The sequence below is a fragment of the Dipodomys ordii genome, unplaced genomic scaffold (genome assembly GCF_000151885.1).
Source record: "Dipodomys ordii isolate 6190 unplaced genomic scaffold, Dord_2.0 Scaffold39, whole genome shotgun sequence".
Lineage (NCBI taxonomy): Eukaryota > Metazoa > Chordata > Mammalia > Rodentia > Heteromyidae > Dipodomys > Dipodomys ordii.
This window is the reverse complement of record NW_012267255.1, coordinates 154,044-178,500: the sequence shown is the minus strand read 5'-3', so window position 1 is coordinate 178,500 and position 24,457 is coordinate 154,044. Positions and strand designations below refer to the sequence as shown.

At 39.2% G+C, this 24,457-nt stretch overlaps 1 protein-coding gene across 1 annotated transcript in view; it reads left to right on the top strand.

Moving 5' to 3' along the window:
* The window catches only part of Usp33 (ubiquitin specific peptidase 33), a 67,846-nt gene extending 46,315 nt beyond the window's left edge, over nt 1–21,531 (top strand). The window contains exons 20-25 of the mRNA XM_013018333.1: nt 373–542; nt 2,987–3,068; nt 5,937–6,045; nt 15,193–15,295; nt 17,884–17,952; nt 20,379–21,531. Coding sequence (XP_012873787.1) covers nt 373–542; nt 2,987–3,068; nt 5,937–6,045; nt 15,193–15,295; nt 17,884–17,952; nt 20,379–20,536 — 691 coding nt within the window. The 3' untranslated portion in view covers nt 20,537–21,531. The remainder of the gene's footprint in view (nt 1–372; nt 543–2,986; nt 3,069–5,936; nt 6,046–15,192; nt 15,296–17,883; nt 17,953–20,378) is intronic.
* The last annotated feature ends 2,926 nt before the right edge of the window (nt 21,532–24,457 follow it).

The window sequence follows — 24,457 nt, the reverse complement described above, 5'->3', positions numbered from 1 at the left end:
GCATACACACAAAAAGATGACCATAGAATTGAAGACCAGATTTTTATGCTATAATGTTTTGTTACTACAGACTTTTCCCCCTTGTGTCTTATGAAAGAGAAAGAAACAGGAACATTGATTATTTAAAATGATTATATTAACAAACATTTGAATTTCTACCATGTCTCAGTGGTTAGGCAGCAGTAGTTCAGATACATTATCATCTGTAGGAGTATATAATGTATTTGAGAAGTGGTATAAAGACTATTTCTCTTGAAATTTCCAAGAACTGGTACTATTTACAGTATCAGTGTGTTCATTAAGAGGAAAACGCAGTCTAGTAGTCTATATAAAATATACATAGTGAATTTAATGGATCATTGTCCTCAACAGGAAAAGCAGTGAAGAGGCACAAAAAGAGAGGCGAAGGATATCAAACTTGTTGAACATAATGGAACCAAGCCTCCTTCAGTTTTATGTTTCTCGACAGTGGCTAAATAAATTTAAGACCTTTGCGGAACCGGGCCCTATTTCAAATAATGATTTTCTTTGTATCCATGGAGGTAAGAAATGCTGTCCTGGAAAATAGTGGAATGTATTGTTAATTTGCAAATTAGGAAGAGCTAACATTTTCTTCTTCTGTTTCACAGTCTGTAGTCCAGCTGAATGTATTTCTTTCCATATGGCTTCAGAAATAAGCCTTGTATGCCCTTTCTTTTCTTCACTCCCTTCCCTACCTTTTCTTTCTTCAAGCTCTCACTATATCCCTCAAACTCCTCTGAGTGCTGGGATTATAGGTTACTGTCACTGCACTTGACTTTGTGATCATAGGCATAGAGTCTATATTCAATATACCCTCTTTATTGAACATATAATTATGGAGTACCTGTTTGAAACACCGTTCTTGGATAGACTAAAGATGTCAGAGATCTTCTGTTGTTAATTTCATTATAGAATGTGATATTAATAGCTAACTATGGTATAGTGAATCTTCTGTAAACACATCATTTTTCAGCTGTCATCTGCAGCTCTAGTTCAGATCCTTTTTGTCTGAGTGAGTAACTTGCTCTTGGGCCAGGTGTAGTATGGTATGCCTGTAATCCCAGGTACTTGGGAGGCGAGATTGAATTACAATTTGGGTAATTTAGCATTACCTTATTTCAACCTGAGTATATTAGTCATGCCTATAATATCAGCTAATTGGGAGGCTTAGGAAGACATTTGTTAGGCTCTCCCCAGGTAAACATGCCATATGACATCTAAAAATAACTAAAACAGACCCAGGGATGCAGCTCAAGTGGTAAAGTGTGTGCCTGTCAAGTGCAAGACTCTGAGTTCAAACATCAGTACTATCAAAAAGGTAAAAAAAAGGCCAGGCACTGGTGGCTCACACCTATAACCCTAGCTATTCAGGAGGCTGAGATCTGAGGATCACAGTTCAAAGCTACCCCAGGTGGAAAGTCCATAAGACTTTTATCTCCAATTTACCACCAGAAAACTGGAAGTGGAGCTGTGGCTTGAGCAAAAGAGCTCAGGGACAGTGTCCAGGCCCTGAGTTCAGGCTTCACAATCATAAAATTAAAGCAAAACAAACAAAAAAACCAATACCTTGTTCTTTTTAGTTTGGAATGTATTTGGGATTTAACAAGAAAGCTTTATGTTAATTTTATGTAATTTATGCTTGTTTGGCCATGTTAAAATTTTTCCTACAATAATGGGACTTTTGTATGTTCTATGACCATTGTAGTTGAAGACTCTTGATGGTATTACAGTGTTGCACTTGTTAGGTTGGTTGCCTCTAATCCAGCTTTTTTTTTTTTTTTAACTGGTTAATTGGTGATAAAGAGTTTTGGCACTTTTCTGCCTAGGTGAGCTTTGAGTCACAATCTTCAGATCTCAGTCTTGTTAGTTAGGAGGGCTGGGAAGGTGGCTCCATGGTAGAGTGCTTGCCTTGCATGCCTGAGGCCCTGGGTTCAATTCCTCAGCACCACATAAGCAAAATGAAAAAAGCTGAAGTGGTGCTGTGGCTCAAGTAGTAGAGTGCTAGCCTTGAGCTGAAGAGCTAAGGGACAGCGCCCAGGCCCAGAGTTCAGGCCTCATGACCGAACCCCCCCCCCCAAAAAAAAAAAAAAAAGAAGTAGTTAGGATTCTAGGCATGAGCCACTAGAGCTTGGCTTTATAAACTTTTAAATGGTGCTTAATGGCTGGCCAATCATTATTCTTTTTTTTCTTTTTCTTTTTCATTTTTTTTGTTGGTCATGGGGCTTGAACTCTGGGTCTGGGTGCTGTCCCTCAGTGCTTCAGCTAAAGGCTAGTGCTCTACCACTTGAGCCACAGTGCTACTTCCAGCCTTTTCTGTTTATGTGATGCTGAGGAATTGAACCCAGGGCCTCATGCATGCGAGGCAGGCACTCTACCACGGAGCCACCTTCCCAGCACCTCCAGTCATTATTCTTAAACATTTTCTTCAAAAAAGGAAAGTAGCAATCATTTTTGGTGATTATTTTTCCTAAAGATAAACATATACCTTGAAGTTCATGTTGTTTTTTTGTTTCTCATTTTGGTGGTGATAGAGATTGAATCCAGAACCTTGTGCAAATTAAGCATGTGCCTACCACAAAATTACATCCATAAGCCCAGAAATATATATATATATATATATGTATTTATTTAGTTTAGGATATTCCTGTCTCCTGTGATTTTACTATAAAGGTAGCTAAAAAGAATATCAAGCCAGGCAAGGATGGCTCACCTGTGGAGACTCCATCTCCAAAATAATCAGCAAAAAGCCAAGTGATAGCATTAGATCCTAACTTCAAGCCATGGTATTCATACAGGGAGAAAAAATGAATTTTATGAACTGGGGATGTAGCTCATTGGTAGAGTTGCTTACTCAGCATGTGCAAAGAAAGCTCTGGTTTCTTCCCCAGCACTGCAGAGCAAACCAACAGTTTAATCTTTGAAAGTATTATGAAGAATGAGTCAAGTCTGTCTAACTTTTTTTTAGGTGTTCCTCCTCGGAAGGCTAGTTATATTGAGGACTTGGTTTTGATGTTGCCTCAGAACATTTGGGATAACCTATATAGCAGGTTTGTTTTTAAAGTTAAATGATATAGTATGGTGAAAAATCAGTTAAAGTGGTAAAGGGGGGATTGGATTGTTTCGCAGATGCTTCTTATTGTTTGTTCTTATTTATTCATTCTGAAATGTAGCTAGTATGGCTGTTGTCTAGCTAATTCTAATTTTTTGTCCTGTTTTTCTGTAAAGATGGATTGTGATATTTAACTTTACCTTATTTAAAAGATGTCACATGCCCCCCATAATGAAATCTTACATTATAGGAATATTTCCCAATATGAATAATCTTAAGTTTTAAATTTTATTTTAAAATGTGTGTATCACAGTTTTTCTACTAATTAGTACTTCCCCCCCCCCCCCTCTACTGGGGTTTGAGCTTGATCCTCTCACACTTGCATGGAGTGCTTGCTTGGCTGGTACTTTACCACTTGAGCCATGTTTCAGCCTTTCTTTTTAGCTGGTAATTTTGGAGATAAATCTCCCAGACTTCTTTGCCCAGGCTGGCCTTGAGCCATGATGCTCTGAGTCTCAGCCTCTTGAATAGCTGGGATTATAAGTATGAGCTACACTAAATATTGAAAGTACATCCCTTTGCTAGGTGGTTCACATCTGTAATCCTAGCTAGTCAGTGAGTGGAGATCTGAGGATTGTGGCTCAAAGCCAGCCTGAGTCTATGTAACTTATCTTCAATTAACCACCACAAAGCCAGAAATAAGAGTTAGGGCTCAAGGTGTAGAGAAGCAGCCCTGAGTTAAAAAGCTCAGGCCCAAGACTTGCACAAAAAAATAAAAATAAAAAAAAATTGCACCTTGCTGGGCCCCCAGGTGTCTTGTTTTATAATCCTATCTACTTGAGAGGATGAGATTGTTGGGAGCATGGTTTAAGGCCAGCTCAAGTAGAAAAGAGTTTAAGAGACTTTTCTCAATTGAGTGAAGTAGTATACAGGTATCCGATAACGTAACTTAACATAGGCAGTTCTGGGAATGTGGCTTAGTGGTAGAGTGCTTGCCTAGCATGTATGAAGCCCTGGGTTCGATTCCTCAGTATCACATAAACAGAAAAGTCCAGAAGTGGTACTGGGGCTCAAAGTGGTAGAGTGCTACCCTTGAGCAAAAAGAAGCTCAGGAAAAGTGCCCAGGCCCTGAAGGCCCAGACTGGCAAAAACAAAACAGCAACAACAAAAAGCACCAAAAAACCCATAGATTGATTGCATCCAAGTTTGTACTTAAGCAGTACTAGAGATTCTAACTCAAAAATAGCAGGTAAAAAATCAGGGGTTGGAGGGCTTAGCTGTAACTGCTAATCAGGAGGCTGAGATCTGAGGATTGGGGTTCAAAGCCAGCCCGGGCAGGAAAGTCTGTGAGACTCTTATCTCCAATTAACCACCACAAAACAAATGGCACTGTGGTTCAAGTGGTAGAGTGCTTGCCTTGAGCTGAAGAGTGCAGGACAGTGCCCAAACTCAGAGTTTAAGCTCCATGACCAAGTGTACTAGCTTTAATAAGCCCACTGAGGCACGGAGTTCAAAATCCCAATACTGCTAAACAAACAAAAAAACATGTCTTGAATGCTTCTTAGTTGAGAGACCTTGGGAAGCCTTTATTTGATAAAAGCTTGACTGTGATTATTTTATAATTGAGATTTATACATTGTATACTCATTTTTGAAAACTGCTTTTATTTTCTTGTTTCTAACATTTGTAGCAGATATTTGGGAAGGAAGAAATGTAGATGAAGCAAGTTAAGCAACACACAGGTAGTGTTGTTTAATAAAGTGAAGTTCCCAAACAACTTTCTATTTTCACATTGAGAATTTACTTTTTATTTTTATTTTTTATTTATTTTATTTTTTGGATCTGGTTGTGGGGCCTGAACTCTGGGCCTGGGTGCTGTCCCTCAGCTCTTCAGCTCAAGGCTAGCTCTCTACCACTGGAGCCCCAGCGCCCCTTCTGGCTTTTTTCTTTTTTTCTTATGGGGTGCTGAGGAATCGAAGCCAGGGCCTCATGCATGCAAGGCAAGTGCTCTACCACTGAGCTACCTTCCCAGCCCTTATTTTTATTTTTTTACTTTTATTATTTTTGCCAGTCCTGGGGCTTGAACTCAGGGACTGGGCACTGTCTCTAAGCTTCTTTTTTTGGGGGAGGGAGGTCTGGTTGTGGGGCCTGAACTCTGGGCCTGGGCGCTGTCCCTCAGCTCTTCAGCTCAAGGCTAGCACTCTACCACTTGAGCCACAGCACTACTTCCCGCTTTTTTTCTTTTTGCTTATGTGGTGCTGAGGAATTGAACCCAGGGCCTCAGGCATGCATGGCAAACGCTCTACCACTGAGCCACCTTCCCATCCCAGTCTCTAAGACTCTTTTGCACAAGGCTAGCTCTCTAATACTTGAGCTATAGTGCTACCTCTGGCTTTTTCTGTTTATGTGGTACTGAGGAATTGAACTTAAGGCTCCCTGCCTACTAGGCAAGCACTCTACCATTTAGCCACATTCTCAGACCTACTTTTTGATTTTTATTTTGATCATCTCGTGTGAGTGTAAGCCCATATTGGGATTTTAACTCAGGGCCTCACAGTCTTGAGCTTTTTGCTCCAGGTTGGGACTGTACCACTTGAGCTACAACTTCACTTTAAGATTTTTGGTGTTAATTGAAGATTAGAGTCTTAATAACTTTTCCTGTTTAGTCTGGCTTTGCATTGCAATCCTCAGATCTCAGCCTCCTGTGTAGCTAGGATTATAGGTGTGAGCCACCAGTGCCGAATAAAAGTTATTTTTAACTGGGAATTTAGCCATTTACTAAAAAGCTAGGAATGGATTAAAAAAAACAACATCATCTTTCTTTAAGAGTATCATGGTTTTGATTCTTAAATTCTACATGCTTTAGGTATGGAGGAGGACCAGCTGTCAACCATCTGTACATTTGTCACACTTGCCAAATTGAGGCAGAGAAAATAGAAAAAAGAAGAAAAACTGAATTGGAAATTTTTATTCGGGTAAAAAAAGTAATGCTTTTCAAATTGTAAATGATATAAGGACAGAGATGAAGATCTAACAATAAGCAGAGCTATATTTTATTAGTAAAATGATTGGGTGAAAGTGTTGTAATAGATTTCAAGTACCCTGAGTGCATGACAGTGATTGACCTAAGACAGTTTACTACAGTTGTGCTGAGGTGTTCTCCCTTGTGGGCTTTATTTTTATTGATTTACAATAAATTTTATTTATGTATTGGTAATGGCAAGAAACCTTCTTATTAAAATGGATAAAGTCTATAAAATAGGTTTCTTGGTGGTGGTGTATATAGTACATACTCTAGTTTCATCCTTTTGTGAAATATAGGACTTTTTAACCATCTGGTTTCCTTAGGATCATTATGAGACATTCTGTGATTGTAAACAGAATTTTAAAAAAATGAACAATCAGGTTTATAGAGAGGACTAATATGGTTCCACCTTTTGGGGGGAACAAGACATCTTTTCAGAGTGCTGTGTTATCAGTAATGCAGCTCAGTTATTCAAGACATTTTAAGGTTGTTTTTTTTTTTCACCCAAGAGGCATGCTTATTGATAGTTCTACTAGGACAGTGTAAGAGGGAGGGATAATAACACTAGATAGACTTATAGAGGATGTGGTGTTGTGTCTCAAGTTGTAGAGTGCTAGCCTTGAGCACAAAGAGGCTTAGGGAATTCAAGCCCTACAACCAATAACAACAACAACAGCAACAATGACAACAAAGAGATTTGTGATTAGTATAAACAAGGGTGAAGATGTTAAAGCAAACCAAAATAAGATGTCCTGTATATTCAACATTATGTCTACCCAGCATGTTCTAGACTGATATATACCTCCCTATCTTTATTTTTTTTTAATGAAGGAAACTGAAGTTTGTCTAAAGAAATTTTTACTTATGGAAGGTATTAAAGTAGAGATTCATTTTACTTAGGCCTCATTTTATTCCTGGATCTATGGAAGCAAATTTTATTTGAATATCAAAAAATAATTCATTTTATGGTGGTACATGCCTATAATTCCAGCACTTAGAGGAGGCAGAGATAGCAGTTTGGATGTTTGTATCATTTGTACTTACTCTTTATAAAATACTAATTACAAAGGGAAGACAAAGTTTTACTAGAAAATCCTAGTAGCACTTCAAGGAAGTGGTTAAAGTGAACATCTTTAGAAATAGAATAAATCAACCACCAGAGGAAAAAGTTTTGTTTTTTTAAATTTTATTTATTTAATTTTTGTTGGTCGTGGGGCCTGTACTCTGGGTCTGGGCACTGTCCTTAAGCTCTTCAGCTCAAGGCGAGTGCTCTACCATTTGAGCCACAGCGCCACTTCTGGCTTTTTCTGCTTATGTGGTGCTGAGGATTCTAACCCAGGGCATCATACATGCAAGGCAAGCACTCTACCACTGAGCCACCATCCCAGCCCCATGGAAAAACAGTTTTTGTCTTTCATGCTTTCCATATAGTCCACATATTATTGATAGTATTTAATCTAGAGCATTATTAACAAAGAACCCTGGAAAAAGTAGGTTTCTCTTTTATTTTTTATTTAAAAATTTTTATTGTAAAAGTGTAACTTTTTTCCATTAGTGGGAATTATGCAGTTGTCTTTGTCAGATAAGGTGTCCTGAACTCCTGTGTTTCTTATTCTCTTTGAGAACATACCTCATCTGGGTAGGCTTCTCTTTATAGAAGAAAATATAAGAATGGACAGAAGTGAGCCAGGCGCTGGTGGCTCACACCTGTAATCCTAGCTACTCAGGAGGCTGAGATCTGAGGATTGCGGTTCAAAGCCAGCCTGGGCAGGAAAGTCTGTGAGACTCTTATCTCCAGTAAACCACTAGAAAACTGGAAGTGGCGCTGTGGCTCAAGTAGTAGAGTGCTTGCCTTGAGCTGAAGAGCTGAAGGACAGTGCCCAGGCCCAGAGTTCAAGGCCCACAACCAATTCCCTCGCCCCTCCACACACACAAAAAAATGGACAGAAATTATGCTCATGTACAGGAAATACAGTAATTTGATCCTTTGTCCACTCTGAATCCACTTGGATTCATCCATCCAAGCAACAATAGTAACATCATTATGTTCTACCTCACCATGGTAAAACTAGCTCATATGTCAGTATATGCTACATTTACCCGTTCACTAAATGTGGAAGGCCCTCAGTCCCATCAGTAACTGTATCCATTTCTAGATGATGAATATCAATCTTTAAGTTCAATCAATGCTACCAGTCTTTCTTTTATAAAGATGACTAAGGGTTAAGTGTATGGTTCAATGGTAGGCCACTTTCCTGGTTTTCATAGGTGCTTGTTTCTTCATAAGCACCACAAAAATAATAAAACTAATCAGGTGTGGCAAATGTCTATAATTCCAGCTACTTGAGATGCCAAAGTAGAAGGGCTGATTTTCAGGCCAGCCTCAGCAACGGAGTGTACATCTTTCTCAAAAATCAGTAAGCCAGGCGCCGTGGCTCACACCTGTAATCCATAGCTACCCAGGAGGCTGAGATCTGAGGACTGAGCCAGCCTAGGCAGGAAAGTCCATGAGACTACTATCTCCAATTAACCACCAGAAAACCAGAAGTGGTGCTGTGGCTCAAGTGGTAGAGCACTTAGCTTGAGCTGAAGAGCACAGGGACAGCACACAGTCTGAGTTCAAGCCCTATGACTGACCAAAAAAAAATCAGTAAACCAGTAAAAATAAAGAATACTATGTTAAACACCACTATTATAATGGTACTAGAGTGAAAGAAAAAGGTAAAATGAAAACTCAAAATAGGTAAATGTTTATAAATACGTAGTTAGAACAAGGAAGAAATACATTTCTACTCTTGATCACCCCCATTCTATATTCCACTTTTTTTTTTTTTTTTTGGTCAGTTGTGGGGCTTGAACTCTGGACCTGGGTGCTGTCCTTCAACTCAAGGCACGTGCTCTCCCACTTGAGCCACAGCTCCACTTCCCCATATTCCCTATTTTCTTAGCTAGACCTGAGCTGATTGTGTCTGAATTTACCTGGTGAATAACCTAGACCTTCACTCTAGAACGTTTTGAGCCTTTAGAAGTGTTAATATCTATTAGATTTCTCTAGCTAATTAACTGAACCTTTATAGCAACACTAACCTGCATAGAGGGTTGGAATGGTTGTTTCCAGAAAGATGTTTCTATGTCTTAAGTTTTGTTTTGTGAATTAACCTTAATGATTGATAAAAAAAAATGTGACTTTGTTTGGATAAAGGATTTTTTTTTTGGGGGGGGCAGTCCTGGGGCTTGAACTCAAGGCCTGAGTGCTGTTTCTGAGTCTCTTAGTGTTCACGCTCTACCAATTGAGCCACAGAGTTATTTCCCGCTTTCTTGAGTAGTTTATTGGAGATAAGAGTCTCATGGGGACTTTTTTCTCTGGGCTGGCTTCAAACCGTGATCCTCAGATCTGAGCTTCCTAAGTAGCTAGGATTACAGGCATGGGCCACTGGTGCCTAGCTGGATAAAGAGTTTTTCTTAGGACTTGGAGATGAAAGTTGGAGTTATATATGTAGCCTAAATCCAATAGGAATCTTTCTTTTTTTTTTTTTTTTTTGTCGGTCATGGGGCTTGAACTCTGGGCCTGGGCGCTGTCCCTCAGCTCTTCAGCTCAAGGCGAGTGCTCTACCACTTGAGCTACAGCGCCACTTCCGGTTTTTCTGGTGGTTTATTGGAGATAGGAGTCTCACAGTCTCTCCTGCCCGGGCTGGCTTTGAACCGCGATCCTCAGATCTCAGCCTCCTGAGTAGCTAGGATTACAGGCGTGAGCCACCAGCGCCTGGCCCAATAGGAATCTTTCTAAACAGGCAAAGAGTGGGAAGACACAGGGAATGAGGTGAAAACAATGTGAAGGTGGAAGCATAGACTGTAGGTAGAAGGGGAAGGAAATGGAATATGTCCTACAGTCTAGATTCTGGATTTCTGATGTCCAGAATTATGAAAACAAATACCTTTTTCAGCCACCAAGTCTATAGTCATTTGTAATAGTAGCAATTAATGCTGTGGGTATAATCTCCTGGCTTCCAGATAGAATCATCTTTGTTCTTGTATATCAGTCATTTTATTCACACTTTATAACTGGGACCTATTGTAAACTCCTCTTTACCTGTTGTCTCAGGGACATGAGAAACACAAAATATTCATGGGGCGGTCTCAGCTTGCAATCTAGTAAAGCTATTCTTGGATGTTTTATATCGGAACTAGTATAGGCTAAAGTTGTAAATATGGAAAGCACAGCTTTTGTCAGTGTGTCAATAATAATATAGATGAGTTTCCCATTTCCTTTACCTAGCCTCATATATTCTAGTTATGGTGGTAAAAAGATACTGGTTTCAGCCAGGCGCCAGTGGCTCATACTTGTAATCCTAGCTACTTAGGAGGCTGAGATTTGAGGATTGCAGTTCAAATCCAGCTTGGACAGGAAAAGTCTATGAGACTTTTTGTTGTTGTTGTTGTTGGTCATGAGGGCTGAACTCTGGGCCCGGGCACTGTTCCTCAACTCTTCAGCTCAAGGCTAGCACTCTACCACTTGAGCCACAGCACCACTTCTGGCTTTTTTCTGCGTATGTGGTACTGAGGAATCGAACCCAGGGCCTCATGCATGCGAGGCAAGCACTCTACCACTGAGCCAATTTCCCAACCCCCACTCAGAAAACTGGAAGTGGCGCTGTGGCTCAAGTAGTAGAACACTTGCCTTGAGCTGAAGAGCTGAGGGACAGTGCCGAGGCCCAGAGTTCAAGCCCCACAACTGACCAAAAAAAAAAAAAAAGACACTGGTTTCTGCTTTGTAACATATACCACCTAATGTGGGGCAGTTCCAGGCTTACCTACCAGTTGTTGCCTCTAGATACAAAACTCGAGTCTTTGATAGGGCAGCAGCTCCTGGGTGCCAGCACATAGTAAGATAAATGAGTCTTTTCAATCCAGAAACATTGCAGTTGGCCTTTTTATGGCTATGAATGAGACATTCAGTAAGTCCAGGAATGGTAGTACTGGACCAAACATTGAGAGATAGGAAGGTAGGTCCAAATCCTAAATTATATGTAATGAAAGGAATTATATACAAATGATATAGAGAATTCACACAATGCAATAACTAGGCAAATATTCCAGCTAAGAAATAAATGAAGATTTGAACAGATATTACTACTAAGAAGACATAGCTAATTAGCACCTGCAACAGTACATAGTCATTATGGAATTCTCATATGAATGCAAAATGCTACATGCTAACATAATTTGGTAGGTTTTATTTGTTTTGGGGGTGATGGGAATTAAAGCTGGGGTATCATACATACTTCACAGGTGCTATACACTGAACTCTATCCTCAGAAAGGTAGTTATATTTTTTTAAAACAAAAATTCAACACCTAGCATTTAAGTCATAATGCCACTTATATGTACTCCAAAGAAATGACAATTTACAATTATATAAAACTTGTAAAAGCATGTAATTGCTCATAAATTGCCCCCAAGTGGAAACAATTGAAATGTGCATTAGCTGCCAAATGGACAAGTAAGATGTCTTACATTCTTACAATGGAAGACTCATTGGCATAAGAAGATCATGGATCAAACCAAGCATGTGGCGCATGGTGGTGCATGATTGTTCCCAGCAATTAGGAGGCTGGGGCAGGAGGATTTTTGAGTTTGAGGTCAACTTGAGCTACTTAGCTAGACCCTGTCTTTTTTTTTTGGTCAGTTGTGGGCTTGAATTCTGGGCCTGGGCCATTGTTCCTCAGCTCTTCAGCTCAAGGTGAGCGCTCTACCACATGAGCCACAGCACCACTTCCAGGTTTTTCCGTTTATGTGGTGCTGAGGAATCAAACCCAGGGCCTCCTGAGTGCAAGGCAGGCACTCTACCACTGAGCCACCTTCCCAGCCCTAACCCTGTCTTAAACAAAGAAAAGATCAGGGATTACTGATGCTGGAAAATATGAATGCACCTCAGAAACATACCAAGTAATAGAGACATAAAGAAGATGATATCATGTCTAATTCTACTTATATAATATATCTAAAAAGAAAAACTATATGAAGACAAAGTAGATCAGTAATTTCAAGAAATGAAAATTGGGGACAGATTGCAAACTGATGCAGGAGAACTTTGGGCCAGTTGCAAGTGTGGTAAACTGGATCCTGGTGACAGTTGCACAACCAACTTTCCTGAAAAACCACTGAGATTCACAGAAACAGTGGGTGGATTGTACCTTAATAAAGTTGATTTGGTTGTTGTTTGCTTTTTTCTTGGGACAAGGTTTTATTAGGTAGCCCAAACTAATCTCAAACTTAAAATTCTCCTGCCTTAAGTTCTGGAGTTGCAGGCAATGAAGTTGTTTTGTTTGTTTTAGCTAATTTGTTATACAGAGGAGGATTTCATTGTTAACCTTTCCATGTTTACATGTTTACATTTTGTTCCAATCAGTGTCACCACCTCTATCATTCTCCCTTCCTGTACCTTCCCAAACAATTTCAACAGATTCCCTTGTTCAAGTAATGAAGTTTTTTTTGTTTTTTTTTTTTTAATGCAGATCTAACTGCGGATAGGATGGTGGCCTACTATGAGTGAGATCCTGGGTTTGATCCCAAACACTACAAAAAAAAACAACTAGAGCAAAATAAATCGATTTATGTCCACCCTATCCTTTTTTTAATAAAACAAGCATATTAGTATACTTCCTGGAGTATAAACATATGTTTGATAGCCTGGAAACTAGAATTCTGAAAAAATCAGAATGTACAGAAACATGGAAAGGCCACAGGAAATGAGCCTGGGAATTTTGGGGTTTCAGGTTTGGTCAGATATCAATGAAAACCTTGGCATTCTACCCAGTTTTTCTATCAGTTGGGATTCTTTTTTTTTTTTTTTTTGGTCCGGTCGTGGGGCCTGAACTCTGGGTCTGGGCGCTGTCCCTCAGCTCTTCAGCTCAAGGCTGGCGCTCTACCACTTGAGCCACAGCGCCACTTCCGGCTTTTTTCTTTTTGCTTATGTGGTGCTGAGGAATCGAACCCAGGGCCTCAGGCATGCAAGGCAAGCGCTCTACCACTGAGCCATCTTCCCAGCCCTGGGATTCTTTTTCTTTCTTTTTTTAATTTTTGAAACAAGGTTTTTGCTATGAAGCCCAGATAGGTGTCAAACTGGTAATCTTCCTACCTCCATACCCACCCAATAGATGGGTTTGTTTTGTTTTTGGTATAGAATGACTGGTAGAATAAATGCTGATGTAGAGCTAGAGGCATGGTTCAGGTAGGTAGAACATCTCCCTTGCAAGCATAAGGCCCTGAGCTCAAACCCTAGATCTCAGTACTATATACACACAAGTAAGTGTTGAAATGGAACAAATTAGCATTCTGAATGATCTAATAGCAGTGTTTCTGCTGAAAAGAAGCACAGTACAATTAACAGATGGAAGGGACGTTTTGACATGTTGGATAGATACAGAATTCAGCATTTTTCTAATGCTTCTTTAGAAAAGAAGGGAAGAAGTATTTTTAGAGCACCAGTTTAGAGAAATTTTTCAGAAGTAATAAACATTTTTCTAATGGGGTGACTGTGCTTGAGTAAATTTTGAAAAACTTTCATCTAGATACATAAATTTTCTAATGCTAAAGATAATATCTTGAAAGTATATAAATTAATAGGTGTTATAATTAAGCATCTAGCCAAATCAGTCTGACATGTTTCAGAATCTCAGCCCCTACTCTAATTCTGCATCAAAGGACAAACATGCCATAGCAGTTTTAATTCCTTTTCATTATTTAAATAGCTATTTTATGTTCCAGCAGGATTCTTGCCCTCAAAGAGCTCACATTTAATACATAAAATACACGAAAATTTCAAGAAAAGAAAAATTACGAATGGGACAAAGCAGTGTGAGGGGACAAGTCAGGTCACAATTTAAACAGTGGTTAAGATAAGCCTCATAAAGATAGAGAAGCAAAGACTTGAAGGCAGTGAGGGAGACAGTTACTTTAATATCTACGAAAAAGGATAGTACAGATCCTTAAGAAGTAGGCATGTTTCTGGGTGGTTCTGGGAATAACCTGTCAGTATAAACACAGGTAGACAATGAGGAAGAAATCATGGGAAGATTAAATCAAATAATGGAAGTACTTCAGGGATATTAGAATTTTGGAGAATGGTCAGTTTTGATGAAGTGAATTAGAGGAATGACATAATCTGAACCTGATTTGTCTTTGGTTAGTATATATGACAGGCATTTAGTTACCTGTTGTGAAATACTTTCAGGAGTATTATACACTACTGCAATTAGAGAAGTTTCAAATACTCTCAATTCCTTTAGGCTCTGTTCCTTATGTGTTTCTGTACTAGTTTCTTTTGCCCATATCTCCCTATACCAGTTTATCTGTTGTTTTAATTACCAGTGTTAGAAGCCAGACTAGTTAATTTAAGAAGGAAATTTACTCCAAACAAAAAAATTGAATAATTAGACCCTTCAGAAGCTTGAGAAAGGTAGACCCGGCTCCTGAGCTAAAAATGACTATTTGATGTTTTTATTCCAACTATTAGATCATGTCATTAAAGATTTCAGTTTCTAGTAAAATTGTGCATACTTTTGAGTCACATATCTATTTGTTAGACCTTCAGGCTGGAGATGGGAGTGGAGTATCTTCTGGGACTTCCATCCCACAACGTCTGAGAATTTACCTCTACATGCATGTACATGGCCTGTGAAATGAGTACAACACATGGATGTACATTTCCTGTGAAATTATATGTACAAGGTTATTTGCAGCTAGTGTTGGCAATAGCAAATTGTCAATGTTATAAGTGAACAAAATTAAGATGTAGATAGTGGATGTAGTATGTTTAAATCTTATACATTATAGATTCTAATAAATACATGGAGTATGTATTGTTTAATACCCATTTGTGTGTGTACCTTCTAAGTTTTGGAACATGACATAAGATTGTTTAGTAATGGGTGCTCCTGTGTATCTTAGTACTAATATAACTCAGTATCAGTATATACTTCTCTGTAGTACCATGCATATAAGAAATTGCTCTAGATGCTCAAGCACATTGATTATATTGTTTTGTGACAAAGCAAGTTCTACATACTCAGTGACTCATTTCTTTCTCTCCTTGTAGCTTAACAGAGCATTTCAGGAGGAGGACTCTCCAGCTACTTTTTATTGCATCAGTATGCAGTGGTTTAGAGAATGGGAGAGTTTTGTGAAGGGAAAAGATGGAGGTAAGTGGTTAACTAAAAATTAAATTTTTTGCTTCTTTTTTTTATTTTGGTTGTGGGGCCTGAACTCTGGGCCTGGGTGCTGTCCCTCAGTTCTTCAGCACAAGGCGAGTGCTCTATCACTTGAGCCACAGCACCACTTACAACTTTTCTGCTTATGTGGTGCTGAGGAATCAAACCCAGGGCCCCATGCATTCAAGGCAAACATTCTACCACTGAGCCTCCCCAGCTCCATCTTTGCATTGTTTTATTTGCTGGACAATTGTGTATGTACGTGTATGTTGGTTCTGGGGCTTGAACTTAGGGCCTGGGTGTTGTCTTTGAGCTGTTTTGCTTAAGGCTAATGCTCTGCCATTTGAGCCATACCTCATGTCTGACTTTTACGTGGTTATTTAGAAAGGAGAATCCTGTCTTTCCTGACTGTGCTGACTTCAAATTGTGATCCTCAGAGCTCAGCATCCTGAGTAGCTAGGTTATAGGCATGAGCCACAGGTGCCTGGCTTGGACAAGTATTTTTTGAGTGTCTGTAAGAATTGGGGATTGTATTAATGAACCCCAAAAGATTACTGCCCTTTGGAGATCTTATGTTCTCGTTGGTTTTAAGTTTTTTAAACTTAGGAATTATATATATGACAAGAATAAAAGAACTGACTGCAATCATGCTCTTAATATTGAAAAAAATTTAAATTTCATACAGTAATGAGATGTTTAAGTTATATCTTGTCCAATACAGTGAAGTAGTAAGCAGACTTAATTAGTATGATATGAAAGTAAGATGTTGATATATGAGAAAGATTGCAACATGGTATACAGTTTGAATCCTTAGTTTTTTTTTTTTGTGTTTTCCCTCTTTTTCTTTTGGTGATACTGGGGTTTGAACTCAGGGCTTGCATTGGTCATTCAGACACTCTTAGACCACTTGAGTCATGCTCCTATCCCATTTTATTTTCAATAGGGCTTCACTTTTTGCTCATGCAAGCCTGGACTGTAATCCTATTTGTGCTTCCTGAGTCGTTGGAATGATAGGCATGTGCTACCACATGCATCATTTTATTCCTTTAGATAAGAGTTATGTGAATTTTTAGTTCCTGACTAGCATTAAACTGCAGTCTTCTGATCTCAGCCTCCCAAATAGCCAGGATTATAGTTTGAGCCATCATACCCAATTAAAGAGTTGAACAATTTCTTTTTAAATTTCAAAGGAATTACTCTTTTATAGAATTAAAGATACAGTTTTGATCAGGAATCCCCAAATGATTAGTTATTTTAGATTTTAGATGATTCTGAGTCTCAGAGAGCCTGGGTTCTGTGTTAGGAGATATTCAATCTGGAAGAAGCTCAGGAGATGGATGTCATTAAAAAAACAGTCTATATGAATACTTGGTATAGACTTTTCATGTACATAAATTTGTGGTATTTCCTTGTTTTGATGTCTAATCTATATCTATAATGTCCTCTAGCAATTAAATATACTTTTGATTATTCAGTGTACGGTTGAAAACCTATAATGTAAATGTGGAGACACTTGAACACATTTCTTGGTAAGAAAAAATTACCCGACTCTTTGCATTCAGTGTACATTCTTTAATAGTTGTGGCATATAGTGTTGATTGTAAATTTCAATCAGAAGCAAATTTTTTTTTGAAGAAATAAATGGTCTTTATACAGCCAAATAATCCTTAAAAAGAAAAAAAAATAGATTGGTTTTATTTGCCAACTAGCCAGACTAAGATTTTTGTTGTTGTTGCTGTTACTCAGAATGCTTCAATTTATACTAGTGTTCTTTACCCTTAAAAAAGTGATGTTCTGCTTATTTTGTGGCAGTCAAAAGGACTTGTGAACGTTCAGTCCTGCCCTGGCTTTGTCATTAGCACCTCTCTTGCCTTTTAAAGTGTGTGTGTGTGTGTGTGTGTGTGTGTGTGTTTTATCGGTTTTGGGGCTTGAACTCTGGGCTTGGGTGCTGTACCCGTGCTCTTCAGTTCAAGGTGAGCACTCTACCACTTAAGTGCATGCGCACACACACATACACGCGCATGCTCCTTTACACACATGGGCCTAGTACTGGGGCTAGGGCTATGTTCCTTAGCTATTTGGCTCAACGTTGGCACTCTGCCACTTGAACCACTCCCATCACATCTGGCTTTTTGGTGCTTTTTAGTGGTTAACTGGAAATAAGAGTCTCACAGACTTTCTTGCCTAGGCCGACTTGGAACTGTAATCCTTAGATATCAGCCTCCTGAGTAGCTAGAATTACGGGCATGAGACATTAGTATCTGGCTTTTTTTTTTTTTTTAAGTAACCTTTTGTGTTGTCTCTAAACATGTGGTCTTTAATTTGAAAAACACAAACCTTTGGAATCTGGAGGGAGAAAAGAATAGATTATAAGATTACAATGGTTCATACCTGTAATTCTAGATATTCAGTTGGAGTTTGGGAAGATTTTGGTTCAAGGCCATCCTGGATATAAAGAGTATAATAATTTGGCTTAAAACTAAGCAATTTAATTACATGGTTATAAATCTCAATTCTAAGCATAAAATTATTCATTTCTTTTGGGAGAATATACTTTATAATTCTTCCTTTTGATTTAGATCCTCCAGGTCCTATTGACAACACTAAAATTGCAATCACTAAATGTGGTAATGTGATGCTTAGACAAGGTAAGTTTGACTATTATTAATGCCTTTACTTGGTAGTGATTTCTCAGTGTTAGGAATAGGTAAGCCATGAAATTATTATTTTTTTTAACCTTTCTCAAGACTAATTCAAGTTTGGACTGGGATAGACATTGAAGAATAACTAGTATGTACTTTTTGTATCAGAAAGGTTTTTTTTTAAATTTAGAGAATACTTTTATTAATTTCTGTAATCAAACCCACATAGGTAAGACTTTACATATTTACCCCTGAACAAATGGAAAGAAATTAAGTTTAATATTAATAAATATTATTAATTTCTAGACCAATATGGCTATTAATTTCTGTACAATGCTAACTCAACACGGTAAACTGGGATACTTTTTCCAAAGTTGACAGCACAACTATAGTTTCTAAAAATTCAAATTATATATATGTATATATACATTTATATTTATATAAAAAGACGAAAATAGCAGTATGTTATGCATCAATAGCAGCAACAGCTTTTCTAGGTTCTGCAGTCATCTGAACAAAAGTAGACATCTAGCCCATCCATTAATTAAAAAAAAAAAAGATAAAAAAACAAAACCCCAGAAAAATGTGAAGTTCTGTTACTGTTGTGGTACCTGGCACCATTTTTTTTTTTTTGCTGGTCATGGGCATTAACTCTGGGCCTGGGCACTGTCCCTCAGCTCTTCAGCTCAAGGCTAGCGCTCTACCACTGGAGCCACAGCGCCACTTCCGGCTTTTTCTGTTTATGTGGTGCTAAGGAATCGAACCCAGGGCCTCATGCTTGCAAGGCATGCACTCTACCACTGAGCTACCTTCCCAGCCCACTGGCACCATTTTTTTTTAAGTCAACTTCTCAATCATCATCTGGAAAGAAAACATTCTTGAGTTACTATCATTAAAAACAGCTCTGATAAAGTACAGTCACTACTACTTATCATAAAGGAGGTACAGGGTATTTATATTCACAGAGGGCTGATATAGTACTGTCCTACGCTTAAAATACTGGAGGATACAATTAAAAAGGCATTATTGAGACTTGATTCTACTTTTCCAGCAGAGGGCCAAAGGATGGTAAGATACAGCTTTGTAAAGAAATGCACTTTTGGGCTGGGAATGTGGCTCAGTGGTAGAGTGCTTGCCTTGCATGCCTGAGGCCCTGGGTTTGATTCCTCAGCACCACATAAGCAAAAAGAAAAAAGCCAAAAGTGGCGCTGTGGCTCAAGCAGTAGAGTGCTAGCCTTGAGCTGAAGAGCTGAGGGGCAGCGCCCAGGCCCAGAGTTCAGACCCCACAACCGGACCCCCCCTCCAAAAAAAAAAAAAAGAAATGCACTTTTCTTAGATAGGATTTCCTTTCATCAGTTCTAAGTACTCAGTCTTAATGAACATCAGCTACAAACCATTTGAAAATGGAGGTGCAAGCTGGGCACGCCTGTAATCCTAGCTACTCAGGAGGCTGAGACCTGAGGATCATGGTTCAAAGCCAGCCCGTGTAAGGAAAGTCTGTGAGACTCTTATCTCCAATCAACCACTAGAAAACCGGAAGTGGTGCTGTGGCTCAAGTGGTAGCGCACTTGCCTTGAGCCAAAGAGCTGGGGGATAATGCCCAAGCCCAGAGTTCACACCCCATGACCAACCCTCCCCCCCAAAAAAAAGGGAGGTGCTGGAGCAGGAAGGGAAAAAAAAACCCAAACAACAAAACAAAAACCATATCCCATAACCACTGGATACATACAAAGATGACTGAATGAAGGCAAGCCAGACTCAACCTAACAATATTTTATATTAAGGTTCTAGGTAGGAATTAGGAAAAAGCATTTCTGATTTTCTATGTGTGTATCTGTGTGTGCTTTTTGCCTGTGCACTGCTCCTGAGGCTTGAACTCAGGTCCTGGGCACTGTTCCTGAGTTTTTTTCATTCAAGTTTTTTTCACTCAAGAATGCTATTTTGTCACTTTGAGGCACAGCTTCACTCCCAATTTTCTGCTAGCTAATTGGAGATAAGAGTTGCATGGACTTTCCTTTCTGGGCTGGCTTCAAACTATGATCCTCAGACGTTAGTCTCTTGAGTAACTAGGATTATAGGTGTGAGCCACTAGATGTCTGGACAAATTTCTAATTTTTAAGATAGACCATTGTATAGACCACAAAATTTGAAAAAGGAGTGGATTTAAGAATTGTGAGAAGGTCGAAGGGGGTGACAGTGAAAAGATGCATTATATTCATATAGTGCTTTGTTAAATGGTATCTTTACAACTACTTAAAGATAATAAATTAAGGGAAAAAAAGACTATGCAGTGCAGCTCATAGTGACTTAATAGTCTGAAGATTTATGTTTTAGACATTTTCTGATATGTGCGGGTGGGTTCATTAGGAAAGCTTATGCAATACAAAATATATAGTTTTATAAGCATTCTTTCTACCTATGCCCAATTTTAGGAGCAGATTCTGGTCAGATTTCTGAAGAAACATGGAATTTTCTGCAGTCTATATATGGTGGAGGGCCTGAAGTTATCCTACGACCTCCAGTTGTTCATGTTGATCCTGATATGCTACAAGCAGAAGAAAAAATTGAAGTAGAAACTCGATCTTTGTAATTTTGAGCAGCAGAAAGATTATTTTCACTTTCTTTAACTTGTACACACTCAGAAACATTCCCTAAAGCATGTTTATTTTCTTGACTTTTCATCTCCTATCAGATTTATTCCTTCTTACTGGGCATTATGGAAGAATATGTTAAAATGTGTAATTTACTATAGGTTGGTATATTTAATGCTAAATAACTTACCAGAAATTCAGTATAATATTTTTGAAAGTGAAGGGACAGTTGTGATCAGTTGGTAAGTAGGTTATCTTTGATCTTTGTATAAGATCCACATCCAAATATCCTTTGGAATGTTGTAAATACTTTTCCTTTAAAACCCTTTTTCATTTCCATAAGCCACCCTTAGCAGACTAATCTTTTCAGTTCTCTAAAACCTTGTTTAGTTTTTGATACGGGTTTGCCTAATAGCCTATTTTAAAGTGAAAGTAGTCAGAAAGTTGTGAATTTCCTAAAGCTCAGGAAACATTAGTGTGTCACTTCTTTTGCACTACATAAACTAGCACATTAAAATTTACAAACTGTCTTTTTAATGTATCAAGAATGTATTTAGTTCTAGTGAAGTTTGTCAGCAGATATCAGTAACTTATTGCCACTTATATTGTAAAATGTTAAACTTCAATTATTATAACTGAGTAGTATTCAATAATGTAATTTAAAAAAACTGTAGAGTTAGCTTAAGGCCACTTGTATTTTGAGAGCATGAAGTGTCGAATGTGTCAATGAGATTGTTGAAAAAGCTGAAACCACTTGCAAAATGATTTTTAAATGAAATGCACAAAGCCTTTTTGAATAATGTAGTATGCGCTGCTGTTTGCTTGATTATGTAATGTCAAAAGCTTTAACTATATTCCAAGTACAAAAGCATACTGGATGACATTGAGAATGTTGAATAGCATTCATGATGGCTTTGTTTATTTTGGGGCAGCTACAACCATGTAAGCAATGTTGCTGAAATGATGAATTCAATAAAAATGATTTTAAAATGTATAACTTGAGTCTTGAATTAATTTAATAGAGTTTGAGCTAAAGGTAATAGAGCATGTGCCTAGTTGCAGTACCCAGAGTTTAAATTCCACTACTGCCAAATGACTTGTTATTCAGAAGTATGCAAATAAATTATTCACATTAGTGTAGGGTATTGTTTTGGTGCCAGTATTGGGACTTGAACTCTTGCTTAGCTTTTTTACTTAAGGTTGGCACTCTACCACTTGAGCCAAAGCTCCACTTTTAAAAAATTTATTGTTATTGTAAAGATAATGTACAGAGGAGTTAGTTACATAAGTAATGAATACATTTCTTTTTGAATAGTGTTTTCTCCGTTTTTCCCTGTTGACTTCCTCCCCCACAAATTATAGTTCCTTTTCAACATCGTGTCTAGTATTACTGCTACATTAGTTCACCCTTTGTCCCACCATTTCTGTGCTCCCGCTTACCCTCTCCTAAACAGATAAACTTACATACAACACAAAAGGTACAGAAATAGAAAACAGTGACAAAGGAGAAAACAACAGAAAAAGCAACATAACAAAAATCTAATTTCCATTTCTTGGAGTTCATTTAATAAACATCATTTTATGTGATCATAGGCACATAGCTATTGAGCTATGTGCCTATTTTTTTTTACTGTGCAAATGTTTGTAATCTTGTATAACATGTCTACATGTAATTTTTTTGTCTTTGTTTTTATTACTGATTAATTGGAGATAAGAGTGTCACAGACTTTCATGTCCAAACTGGTCCTCAGGATTCACCCTCCTGAGTAGTTAAGTAGCTAGGATTACAGGACTGAGCCACTGGTTCCCAGCTTTCACTATAGTTTTTTGTTGTTGGTCATGGGCACTATCCTTGATTGAGCTTTTGCTGAAGGCTAGTCTCTACCACTTAAGCCACAGCTTCACTTCTGGTTTTAGAGTGGTTAATTGGAGAGAAGAATCTCATGGGGACTTTTCTGCCTGGGCTGGCTTTGATCCTCATCTCAGTCTTCTTAGAATTACAGGCATGACACCAGCACTTGGCTGTCCGTGATATAGAGCAGAGCAGGGAAATCATGTTTTTTTTTTTTTTTAACTTTCACATTTCTGATCTTAGTACAGAGTTAGCATCCAGTAGGTTAAGTAAGTTTCTCCAGCTAGGTGCTGTGGCATGGACTTGGAGTCCTATCCTCTCAGGAGAATACTTAACTGTTTGACCTCAGGAGGAGGCCAGTAGAGAGAGAGAGAGGTGTATGTGTGTGTGTGTTTGGTTGGACTTGGGGCTTGAACTCAAGGCCTTTGTGCTGTCCTTGAGCTCTTTGGCTCAAGGCTAACGCTGTACCACTTTCAGCACCACTTCAAGTTTTCTGGTGGTTAATTGGAGACGAGTTTCACTGGGACTTTTCAGCCCAGGCTGGCTTTGAACTGTTGCTCAGATCTCAGCTATCTGAGTAGCTAGATATTACAGTGTGAGCCACTGGGGCTCTGGTGCATGCAGATGTCACTTTGACTTGCAATGGAAATCAGAACAAATACAAGTAACCAATTAAATCATTTAATAGCTTTTACTAACAACAGAAAATAAAGCCTCATAGTTATCCACTGGACTGAAAAAAAAAAGGTAATGCTCCAGAGATAAGGAAAACAAAAGCAATGATGTACTTGATAAAGGTGGCAGTGTCTCAAGTTAATGACTTTTCCACGATTTGCTATTTTGGGGACACAATGTAAATTATAGACAGGGAAAGAGATTTAGGTCACCTTTTCCACAGCTTATCTTTGGTACTATCAACCCAAGGGAAATGCTTATCTTCACTAAGAAATGCTGGGGTTTACTTTCCTGGTCTCTCACAACTGATAGGTGAGGTGTTCTGGAGGGAAGTGGAATGGGGTAATGTTGGGAATTGACTCAGGGCTTGCTTTATGCTGAGCCCTTTTACACCTTTTGGGCAGTATTGAGCCCTATTTTAAGTCAGGCACATTTCTGGGAAATGACAATGACTAAGTTACTGAAAGTACTAGCTAACACAGATTAGCAGACAACACAACTACTTTTTGGAGAGGATAAAGGAGTTTTATTGCTGGTGACCTGAACCAGGCCAGGCCCAGAAAGAAGTTCGGGTCCTCAACAGGGGAATTCTTGGGTTTAAACAAGCAAGTTATACACTAAGTATCAATCAGACGTACAAAAGGTCAGGTGTACAGAAATAAACTTTGGTCCAGAAGGGCACTTTCTAATTGCGCAGAGATCACATCTCAGTCACTACCCCCTCCCTTCTGTATTATTTAAATTAATGCCTTTTGGGCTTCCTGATAGCCCCTCCTAGTCTGCCCCCCAGCCTACATTCCAGCCTACATACCCACAGAGCCACTTCCCCCGCAACTGGGCGCAACTGGGCGGGGGGGGGGGGCGCCTTCTGACAACTAGATGCCGACAGTGGCTTTGCGGGGTAACTTTTCTACTTCAGGTGGTGAGAACACTGGCAAGTAACTGTGTGGAGTTGGAAGTTTTGTTTGTGCCAGTACTGGGACTTGAACTCAGGGGCCTGCATGCAGTCTCTTAGCTCTCTGGATCAAGATTCTAACCACCTGAGCCGCAGCTCTGCTTTTGGCTGAACATCTCATGGATGCTCCTGTCTGGGCTGGCTTCGAACCTCAGATCGCAGCCTCCGGAGGAGCTACGGTGTCAGGGGGTGAACCACCCGCGCCTGGCTTGAAGTTGAGGGTTGGGAGGATAAAGAGCACCGAGGTCGAAGTGTGTTCTTCGGACTGGAGTGAGCGGTTGGGGCAGCCCCCGACAGTGACCTCCGGAAAAGGACCTTCGATGGGCTACATCGGCTGACCAGGGCGTCCGGCTGGAGAACGCAGCAGGCGCCGAGGCTGAAAGTGATCAGAGGTAGAAAGGTGAGTGCGGGGAGCGCGCGGCCCCGCGATCGGGGGGG